This window comes from Pipistrellus kuhlii, unplaced genomic scaffold (assembly GCF_014108245.1).
Source record: "Pipistrellus kuhlii isolate mPipKuh1 unplaced genomic scaffold, mPipKuh1.p scaffold_m20_p_10, whole genome shotgun sequence".
Lineage (NCBI taxonomy): Eukaryota > Metazoa > Chordata > Mammalia > Chiroptera > Vespertilionidae > Pipistrellus > Pipistrellus kuhlii.
Genome location: NW_023425405.1, coordinates 20,958,072 through 20,969,838, shown reverse-complemented (window position 1 = coordinate 20,969,838; position 11,767 = coordinate 20,958,072). Strand labels below are relative to the sequence as shown.

The 11,767-nt window shown below is 40.4% G+C and overlaps 1 protein-coding gene across 1 annotated transcript; it reads right to left on the bottom strand.

The window, feature by feature from the left end:
* Window positions 1–8,299: 8,299 nt before the first annotated feature.
* Window positions 8,300–11,078, bottom strand: LOC118711064 (taste receptor type 2 member 3). Its single transcript, XM_036423993.2, has one exon. It carries the CDS (start codon window positions 10,483–10,485, stop codon window positions 9,535–9,537), a length of 951 nt encoding a protein of 316 aa, XP_036279886.1. The 5' UTR covers window positions 10,486–11,078; the 3' UTR covers window positions 8,300–9,534.
* Between the last annotated feature and the right edge of the window lie 689 nt (window positions 11,079–11,767).

Genomic DNA, 11,767 nt, shown 5'->3' with positions numbered 1-11,767 from the left:
TCCAGATAAAGCTGGGGCTTCGAGGGAAGCCCTGGTTCCGGGTGCCGGAGGGAAGCCTGGATCCTGGGTGTCAGAGGGAAGCTGGTGCAGGCAGCTGGGGAAAGAAAGGCCTGCTTTTGCATGAATTTCATAAGATAATAAATAGATAATAACAGCAGGAAAGTTGGGTGAGGAAAAGAGAGATCTCTCTATACTCCCTGTAACTTTTCTGTAAAATAAAAGTAGAAATTCAAGCTTTATTTTTTTTTTTAGAAGTTATGTAAAACTCAATTATAGAAAATTTTGAAAATTACATTTTAACAAGTTGAGCATTGTGTTTTTTTCAGAGGAGACTTAGGAGATTGAGGGGTTTCCCCTAATACTGTAAGGTCATGCTAAGAAGAGATGGCCAATAGAGCTTTTAGATCTCTGCTCATCCAAAGCCAAGTGCTCCCAGGTTCAGACAAGCCCCAGATCTCAATGAGACACACACCTCATGACCAGCTCCTTGTAAGGGGATTTATAAATGGGGCACTTGCAGCCATTCATAGAAAGACAATGTACTTCAATGTCAGACAATTTCAGGTCTGCTTCCTAAATCAACCAGTCAGCTGTGTCCTTAGAGGAATCAATTAACCTATCAGATCTTCAGATTCCTCTTTTTAGAAATTATAATCATGTTCACCTCACAGGGCTATTGTGATAGGAAAAGGACATATGAAATTACCCAGCCCGATGTCTAGAAAATATTATTATCTAATTAATGTTCCTTTTCTTTCCTTCCTTGGTGGTTTCTCTACATAATCACTCCTTTCAATAAAGTAGGAAAGGTGGTCAACTCTGTCTGGTTCCAGAACTTCTGGAAAGCAAGAATAAAGATGGAAAACCAGCCCAGACCTTTAAAAACACACCCCTTCATTTTAGAAAGTGACACTTCTTTAGTCTGCAGACTGAAGGGTCCCAGGATCAATTCCAGTCAAAGGCACATGCCCATATTACAGGCTTGATCCCCAGTAGGGGGCATGCAGGAGGCAGTTGATTAATGATTCTCATCATTGATGTTTCTATCTCTCTCTCTCCCTCGCCCTTCCTCTCTGAATTCAACAAAAAAAAATTTTTTTTAAAAAGTGACTCTTGCCGAAAACGGTTTGGCTCAGTGGATAGAGTGTTGGCCTGCGGACTGAAAGATCCTGGGTTCTATTCCGGTCCAGGGCATGTATCTTGGTTGCGGCCACATCCCCAGTAGGGGGTGTGCAAGAGGCAGCTGACTGATGTCTCTCTCTCATCAATGTTTTTAACTCTCTCTATCTCTCTCTTCCTCTCTGTAAAAAAAAAAAAAAACCAAAAAAAAACCAAACAAACAATAAAATACATATTTCTTTTAAAAAAAGAGACTCTTCTTAATAGAGAATTTTAAACATCCTTTCCTTTCCCGAATAGGCAGAGAATATAAGGAGAAGCAGGATAGAATCCTATCTAATAAAGAGAGAATATGCTAATTGACCATCACACCATCACAAAGATGGCAGTATTCATAGCCAATAAGGCAGGAATATGCTAATTGACTATCACATCCTCAAAAGATGGTGGCACCCACAACTACAAGATGGGGACCCCCAATCCCTTCAGCCCAGCCAGAGCAGCAAGTGCACGGCACTGTAGGGCTCGCCCCAAGGTGGGTCCAGCCACTCTGCATGCCTGCCTCCAGAGTCCCCCAGTCCCCTCCGCCCCCCAGCCACCCAGGGCCAGCCTGAGGTGCAGACAAGCCTCTGATGGTGGCTGCCCAGCCATTCAGAGCTGCTCGAGGCTCAGGTAACAAGGGCAGGTAGAGGCTTATGCTGCTGGCAGCTGCAGCAGCAGAGGTGTGATGGGGGTATTGCCTTCCCCTGATCACTGGGTTATCTCTCTACCCTAAGGGTTCCCAGACTGTGAGAGGGGGCAGGCCAGGCTGAGGGACCCCCACTCTAGTGCATGAAAATTCATGCACTAGACCTCTAGTTTATTTATATTAGAGAACTGTAAGTTATCACATCTTGAAGAAACTAACTCCAAAAATATTTTTTAAATTCCTAGTTAATAAGCACCTAGTGGCAGAGTATATTGGAACCAGCAAAACTTAAACCCCCACAGTATTGCTAAAATTGTGCCCAAGGAGGAATTGGGGCAAGTGTTTAAGCAAAGACTCAAGACTTTCTTCAAATAAAAAATAAAAAATCCTAATACAAGTTCTAAAGTATGATGAGAACATCCAGCCCTGATGGGGAAAAATGAATATAATATAGAACAATCGGGAAATGAAATAGCAGAACTTTGTCAATACAAGGAAAAGAATCCAGACTAACCTGGGGAAAGGTCATTCACTTAGCTTTTCTCAGTGAAGAGAAATTGGATGCTGACATAAGAACACCCTATATATCCTTTAAATAGACCTATAGACAGACAAATAAATAGATACTTATATACAGTGCTTATTTTAAAGTAAATTTTTTTTCCAATTACAGAAGAAACATATGTTCATCATGAAAAATTTAGAAAATGCGTTTTAAAATTACTAAAAACTTTCCACCTAAAAAATAAGTGCTGTTTTACTTTTCTTTGGGCATACATGTTTTATTTTACAAATATTGTTATCATACAGAATTTTTTTTTTATTTCACTTAGTAATATATCACAAGTAATTTTCTCAGGTCAAATAAAATGTTTTTTTGACTATAAGAATACATAACTAAAACTACTTCATCATGAAGTTATATATATTATTGTATGCATTTATGGTAGAGCCTGAGTTATCTGTGTAAGGTACAAGAAACTACAGTTCTAAAAGAAGGGAGATGCTTGTTTCTCACTAACAGTCCTGCAGTGAAGGTGTAAGCAGTCAGAGCTGGTGTTACAGCTCCACGGTGTCAGGAACCATGGAGCCAATCTAGGATGGATAATTGTTCCATATTTCCCAGGTAGTCACCTCACCTGCATAGTCCAAGACAACCAAAAATTATCTTCCAACACAAGGAAGAGGCCAAGGCAAAGGGGAAGGAAGGATTTACTTTCTAAGGACATCACCTAGAAATTATATATCACTTCTTCTCAGACTCTATTGGCAGAACTTGATCACATGGCAACACATACTTATAAGAGGAATCTGTAAAATGTAATCAGCTGCCAAATTTTTGATTAGCTAAAAATTCTGTTACTATGATAGAGAGGGGAAAGATATGGGGGATCCAAGAGGGTTCCTGCTACTCATTTGGAGTTCTTATGTCATAACGTGCATTTAGTCACTCAGTAATCTTTTTATCTCCTAATCTTTATATTAGAAAATAATGAGTACCTCCAAGACTTGTAGTATAAAAAACTGGTTTGGATTATTCCTACTAAATATTGCAGTCAAGATTCTAGTAAAATGAGGAAATTCAGATGATTTGTAAAATTTGATGATTTCTCTTTTACGTTATTAATAAAGAGAATGTTATTTTAATAAGACTATATTCTGAGGTCTGAAAATATTACATAAGTATTTTATAAACACAAAAAGTCTGTATAAATGATCATTTCCCAATTCCCATTCCAAAATTGATCAATATTCCATCTTCACATTCCTGCTCCTCTATAGCCATAATTCTGATGTTCCAACAAAGAAAAAAAATGAAACAAACAAACAAAAAAAACCAAGGCAGCATTCTCCAGGAGAATTGTACAGTGGCCATACAGATCAATGCATTAATTCACAAAGAGGTGGCATAAAGTCACCAAAAGTCAGGCACTCCCACTATCAGTCCAATGGTTCCTCTTGGTTTGCCACTGAATTCCACATCATATACTGTGGTACACTCTTTTGTAAAGTTGCACATAGCTTGTATTGATTTCACTATTTGGAACTTGCTTTTTTTAAAAAAAATTTGAAGATCTAATTGGCTTTAATTAAGAGATTCAGAAAAGGAACAGGTTCCCACCAAGCCATTAGAAGGACATTTTCTGTACAGAGGCAAAGAAATATCAAACAGACTGTCAAACTACAGTGGGAAGGCAGGGGAAGGTTGGGGTAAGGGATTAAGAGACCAACCAAAGGATTTGAATGCATGCATATAAGCATAACCAATGGACACAAGACACTGAGGTGGGTGTGGTTTGAGGGCATGTGCTGGCAGGTAGGAGAGGTCGGGGGTGAGGGGAGAGGTCAATGTCAACAGAATTAACCTGCCTTAGTAACCCCACAGTATTCCATCACTAGGTGAGAGCAGCCTTCAGGAAGTGTGGCCTCAAAGGGATGGATCTCAGCAGTTGGAGCCATCTGTTAAGTATGTGGCTACTTCAGAGAATTTTGTATTTTCATGACTTCCACAACAGGGAGCTAGACACAAAGATTACCAGAACCAGACCCTCTGTGCTAATATGATCCCTTCCTCAGAGCTGAAGCACCTGTTTCAATGATGCAGAGATGTCTTTATTGCCCATCAGCTAGGATGTTTTTGAGAACAACTGATCTAGCATAGTGCTTGGTGCAAAGTGTTAGACGAATGTTTGGTATGAATGAGTAAACTGAAATCAAGATAAGACAGAATCAAAATGGGATGAGAAATATATCTGCTCCTGGAATATTACAGCAGCAAGCAGCAACTGGCCAGACCCACCCCTTTCTTAGAGAGATCTGCTCACTGAGCAATAAGAATACAAACTTCAGCTGCCACAAACATTTCATAAATATTTCTCTCTGGCTGAAAGCAACAACCAGATATCAAGGCCAAGAAACTCCACTCATAAACTTTTGAAAATATATTTTCCAGGGTTAACCTGGAAATATTGTTCTGGTCACCTGGCCAGTTCCACCAAGTCACCATGACAATGTAATAATAGTGGAGTCAAACAAAATAAACTCAGATGAACAGAGAAAACATAAAGTTCTTAATTTTATCTACAAGTAATATGGTTTATGTCCTGAGCCACCACCTACTGGTCGGGGGATGTGTTTAACCCAATAGGATGATGTGAAAAAATGTCTGCAGAAAAAATGTTCAGTTTCTTCAGATTTATTTTTTTAAATCTTTATTGTTGAAAGCATTACATATATCCCCCTCTTTTCCCCATTGACCCCATCTAGCCAGCCCCCTACCCTGCCCCAGACCTACATATGCATACAAGTTCTTTGGCTGATGTTTTCCCACCAACCCCTCCTTCCCTCTGAGATTTGTCAGTCTGTTTCATGCTTATATGTCTCTGGATCTATTTTGTTCATCAGTTTCTTTGTTCATTAGATCCACATATGAGTGAGATCATGTGATACTTGTCTTTTTCAGACTGGTTTATTTCATTTAGTATAATACTTTCCAGGTCCCACCATGCTGCCTCAAACAGTAAGAGATCCTTTTTTATTGCTGCATAGTATTCCATGGTATAGATGTACCACAGCTTTTTTCTTTTATAATATATATTTTATTGATTTCAGAGAGGAAGGGATAGGAAGAGAGAGATAGAAACATCAATGATGAGAGAGAACCATTGATCAACTGCATCCTGCACTCCCCATACTAGAGATCAATCCTGCAACCTGTGTATATACCCTGACTGGGAATCAAACTGTGACCTCCTGGTTCATGGGTTGACACTCAACCAATGAGCCATGCCACCCAGGCAACCACAGCTTTTTATCCACTCATTTACTGATGGGCACTTGGGCTACTTCCAGATTTAGCTATTGTAAATAGTGCTGCTCTGAATATAGTGGTGCATATGTTCTTTCTGATTCATGTTTTAGGCTTCTTGGGATATATTCCTAAAAGTGGGATCAGAAATCTCTGAGACATCCTTCCTGTGCCACACTTCTCTCCTTTAATTAGGATCCAGGTATATGGGGAGAAAGGTGAGATTAATTCTGCCTCCTGGTGACAGAGAAGTGTCCCAACCTCTCTCTTAGTATCCTTGTCTCCTCAGGCTTCCAGAAAGAGGTCCTTGTCCCTTGGTTGCTGCTTGCCCTGCCTCCCAACTGCCAACAGACAGCTTGGGAGCTGAGAAGGGATATTGCATAAGGCAAAGAGCACTGGTAAGCCATGAAACTGAGAAATTTTGGAATGTATTTTTTTAAATATATTTTATTTATTTTTTACAGAGAGGAGGAGAGGAGGAAGTTCTCACAGAGGGGGGGAATCAGGAATCTCACTGGTTCCACTGAAACCCCCTTTCTCTCTCCTTCTCTTTCCCACCATCCCCTGGGAATGGGAGGTCTGCTCCTTCCATGTTCTCTTATACCAACAGCAACAAGAAAGTTCACGGATTCACTGTCATAAGAGTAGGACACCATGAGCTACATACTCCAGACTCAAACCTTGATTAAAATTCTGATAATATTGTAGCGCATTTACTATGCTTTAGTTGGCAAAATACTTTCCATACATTGTTTTATTTAATCCTCACACCATTCCTATGATGTAAGCCTATTTGATAGTAAAGGAAACTGAAGTCCAAGGAGGTTGGTGACTTGACATAGAACATGCATCTAATTAGTGGTGGGGAGTCAGGATTTGAACTCAAATGTGTGTGATTCCAGAACTAACTCTCTTAGCCACTATGTTATATATACTTCTAGTCCAGCAAAATGTAGAAATACAAGAAAATAATTTATAACTGTCAGCAGCAGTTAATGGAGTTTATAAGCCACTTTTGCTCTCTTAAAAAAGAATTTCTTGCAGGATAGGAAGAAATAACATTGACTTTCCACCTATCCAAACTCAAGAAAATTAGAAACAAAACTTTAAGATGCTCTAGCTAGCCCTATTCATCAGTGGTTCGGAAAGAGAAGGGATATTGCATACGGCAAAGAGCACTGGTAAGCCATGAAACTGAGAAATTTTGGAATGTATTTTTTTAATATATTTTATTTATTTTTTACAGAGAGGAGGAGAGAGGGATAGAGAGTTAGAAACATCGATGAGAGAGAATCATCGATCAGCTGCCTCTTGCACACCCCCTACTGGGGATGTGCCCGCAACCAAGGTACATGGCCTTGACAGGAATCAAACCTGGGACCTTTCAGCCTGCAGGCCTGACGCTCTATCAACTAAGCCAAACCGGTCTCGGCTGGAATGTGTTTTTGTTGTTATCTTTTTCACTGACAATCCTCCTAGACCCAAACTCACTAATTGTCAAGATCTATGAATCTGGCCCAAGAGGTCAGAGAATACTAAAAATGAGAAGTAATCCCATGCAACTTAAAATAGAGGTTCTGATGGAAACTAGGAGGGTCTCTTTTTTAAGAGAGCAAAAGTGGTTTATAAACTCCAACAACTGCTGCTGACACATTGTAGTGGAGGAAAGCCATGCTCTGGTTCTTTGGGCAGCAAACAACTAGTGTTTTAAGGGGTTTAGCAACTCAAGCTAATTCACTGAGAGCAAAACAAAACAAACAAGATGGCCCCTTCCAGTATTTCTCAAAACTGGGCCTGAGGTATTAATTGGGTAATTCTTCCCCATACCCTGAGACTCAATGAGGAGCTAGCTCAGCCAACTGGACTCTCAAAGCAGACTCTCACCCAGGGAATTCCAGGTTTCCAGCCACACTCAAGGCTCTAGTGGAATGAACAGTAGTGGTAACTTCAGCATGTTCACTGCACCATATCTAAATCTGTTAGGTCAGGGTCGGGCTTAATGGAGCCACAGGAAAATAGAAGGGAGGGAGGCTTCAGAAGCTAGCCAAAGGCACCAAGAATCAAACAGCATCCAAAATCTCTAGGAAAATGTCAGGTTCCATTAAAAGAGAAGAAAATCCCATGCCTGAGGCAGAAGGCAGAATCAGGAATTAAGGGAAAGGCAGGGAACCAGAAGGTCAGAGCTAGGCAGAGATGTCAAAGTGACAGAAAATAGCAACAAGTGAACAAGAGTGGGTAAGAATGAAACCAAGAGCAGGGGGTAGGTCAGGGTGAACAAGCAGATGCCAATCCAGACAGCATGGGTCTCCTGTGCTAAACTGCCCTGTGCTGAAGAGAAGCAAAGATTTCTACCAATTACAGGAAGACCTGTTTCAGAATCCATTTTGGTAAATTAGGAATGAATATTAAATCATTCTTTTAAGTTTCAATAGATGCCTTTTTCAAAGAGAATTTTAAGTTATGTTCGAATTATAACGTTTCCCAGCAGTTTCAAGAGGCAAACATTAATTTGAAAGCAAACAGATCAAATGACATTTTATTCCAGTCATTTTAGAAATGAATATATACATCCCAGAACCATCCAAAAATTGATTTCTGGTTACATATGACCAAATGCAAGTAGTGTGGTGATCCTTCATGCTACGTCAAAATATAACAAAATAAGAACAATAACAATAGCAATATGTATTGAGTATTTTTACTCCATGTGGGACTCGAAGCATTTTTCATGTTGTTAATTCATCCATTCCTTCAAACAATTCTACCAACAAAATATCATTCCCATTTTATAAACAAGAAAAGGGAAAGAGAAAGAGGTTAAGGAACTTCCCTGAAGTCACCTAGTTCCGAAGGTCCGGGGGTCAGGATTGGAACCAAGGCTCTCAGGGTCCACATTCCCATAGCTTCACTGGGGAGAGCCCCATCAGTGATAAAATTTTGATTCAGGACTGCCATGTGTCTTGGATATGTTCACAAGTTTGATAATTCTTCGTGATCTTAAGCAATAATATTCTCATTGACTTCTAGCCACTGTTCAGTAATGGTAAGTAAATCAATGCCTATGTAATTGTAGTAAACTAAATTCGATTAAACTTATAAAAACTACTTACATTATTTTTAAATAAAACTCTGAAAATTTAAAAGCAGATGTCCATCTGGGGTCATTTTAAAAATGCTTGGACTTTTGCTCAATCTAAAAAATAAAAGTACTTGAAATTTTACTTTAGCAAAATGGCAAAGGAATGCAAGGATAATTGTGATAGAAGGAAAATGACTTCATCACTGGAAGACTGGATTGGAAATAGGATCCAAGGGTCTTGATTGCCATTCCTCGGCACTGGCCATCACACAGTGGAGTTGTGGAAATTGGCATCTTGTGGCAACTGCTGCATAGCTCACGGCTAGTTACAATGAGAACTTTACCTATTGAGCACTTTATACAACATACTGTGCTAAAATGCTGGCACACATGGTCTCATGCATCTCTAAGGTGATCTCACAGTCCACATTTTAAAATGAGGGATGAGCAGACTAGACAGGTGATTAAAGTAGCTCACTTAAGGACAAAAGTCTTAGAAAATGGACAAACCAGAATTCAAATCAAAGTCTGTGGGACTGCAATGGTTTTGCTCTTCCCCACAAGTCCACTAGACTGTTTTACTTAAAAAAGTTTATCATTGTCAGTATAAACTTTACCTTAAAGCTAGGTATCAGCTCACTACGTTGAGTGCATAGTTATTAAAATACAACTCTATCTCTACATAGTAACAGTGCTCTAAATATATTGACATTTTCCAAAGACTGTTTTTGCGGTCTCCAAAACAACCATGCAAAGAGAGGCAAGAGAAGTGTCCTAGTGGGGACAGGTTAGCATTACTCTCTCTCCTTCCTACGGCTCTCTCCTATCCCTTCTGTCATTTTACGGGGAAAAGCGTTCCTTGGATCCAGGCTTCCGATGACCAGACTTACACCAGAGCAGCTCCACAAACGTCTGCTTCAGCTTACTGTTTCCCAGAATGAGAATCCACGAGTGGCAGGCAGGATAAAACATGGTACTTACTTCTGAAATCAGCTTAGTCATTCCAGTTCCTCGTAGGAAATAATGGGATGATGTGAGTAAATAGGCAAGGAAGTAAAACAGGAGGAGAAAGAAGAAGGAGAGGACCATTTTGATGGCCTTCTTGTGGGCCTCGGAGCTGGGGTCGCTGGTGCTGGTTCTGCTCTGCTGCATCTGCCGCGTGTGCTTCCCCAGGGAGAGGATGAGCAGGATGTAGGAGGCCGAACACACAATTAGGGGAGGGAGGTTCCACAGTGTCCCAAGAACATGGATCACCTCATATTCATTCCTTAGCTCTCTAAAGTGCTCAGTCACATTCCCCAAGTCATTAGCTCTCTGGAGAACATAATACATCTTAAACTGTAGAATCAGAGACATGGCATCACTACATGAGAAGAGCAGCCCACCCAATAGCATCCATACGACGACCCTGGCAACTCTCCACTTGAGCCAGAGGAATGTGGGGTGGGAGAAATTGGCGATTTTCAGGCAATAGAAGACACCGAGACAGGTGCCAAGCCAAATGCTCAGATGATTTGTAAATGTCCAGAAAATATCAATAACTTGAATTAATGCCCCATTATTAAATAGACTGCGAAAAAATATATCTTTTACACAATCAAACAAGAGAATCCACAGCTGAACAATCCTGGAGAGAGCCAGGTTAGTGATGATGAAGTCAGATAAAGAGATTTTCTTGCTCTTGACCCAGCCGCTGCCATTGACCAGCACAATGAAGACATTCACCAGCATTCCCAGAACAAACTGAGCGATAGAAAGAAAGAGAAGCACCCCCTTGATGGGTCCTGACATTCCAGCTTCCAGGCTGACCTGATCTTGGTTCTTTCTGTTGCTGTACAAGCGCTTTGCTGATTTGAAATTTCTCCCTGTGAACCTGTTGCCTCTACCTGCTGCTTCACTGAACCTGTCTCTTTTCTTTTCCCCGTTTAGGCTGCTGTAGAGCACAGTTTCTGGAAACCTCTCTGGCTCTTTCAGGTTAGTCTGTCCTCTTCACAGATAACATGGATCTGTGATCTAAACTCAGCTGCTTGTTGCCAACATGCAAATAGAGTCGTGTCCAGTGTCACACAGAGAAGAGAGATGTGAGTCACAAAGAAGATGGAAGACTTGGATTCAATTTCAAAGGGAAGCAGGGCTCTGAGCCACCCAGAACAGAAAAGTGGGTGTCACTGGAAGAGTCACACAAATGATCAACAGGGAGGGGACAGAAAGGGGAAATCACAGAATTCCACCATAAGGCACTGTCAAGTGCTCCCCAGAGTCCCCCTGGAGGAAGGCCAAGTCTCTAAATAGAAAAAGTTTAGCCACTACCACTACTGTGCCTCTTGTAGTGTGCCTTACTTGGGGGCCCCTAGTTCCTCCCCAGTGAGCCATATTATCAGAAATATAACATATATCAGTCACCCAAAGACCTGCATGATAGCAATAATGGAACACAGCATATAAGGTATTCAAAATACGAATTTTCAGAATACATGACCACTGTGTAGGAGTTCTGAGTTCAATCACCTCAGGAGGCAGTGGGGTGACCCAGGCAGGTCACTGAAATCCAAGTTCCTTTACTGATTTTCAAAGACTACGAGAATGTGTGAATAATGAATGCTGGCAATTTGAGCACTAATAGGATTGTACCTCTGAGCACTGTGCCATTGTGACATCCTTTTCAATTAGTAAAACTACTGTAATTATCATAACCTGCATGTCTTTTTCCATATGAATAATTGTAAATCTACTTTTGCCCACCCCATATTGGTAAGTAGTTAAGCTGACAGAGATCACACATAGATAGCACTTGTCAAGCAAAGAAGGCTTATTTACAGAAATGCCTTACAAATGTTGACCATGACTAACAATATTTTATGTGATATGTATACAAGTGAACATCACTATATAAAAAACATATATGTCACAATCTAAATATAAGTGTGAAATATATACTGTATATATGTGTGTTTGGGAACATGAAGGTTTCACAAAACCATATTTCCCTGTTCTATGTGTGTGGCTTTCTCATATTCAACTTCCTTCAATGTTGCTTGCTGATCACAAACTTGATTTTGCAACCTACTAATGG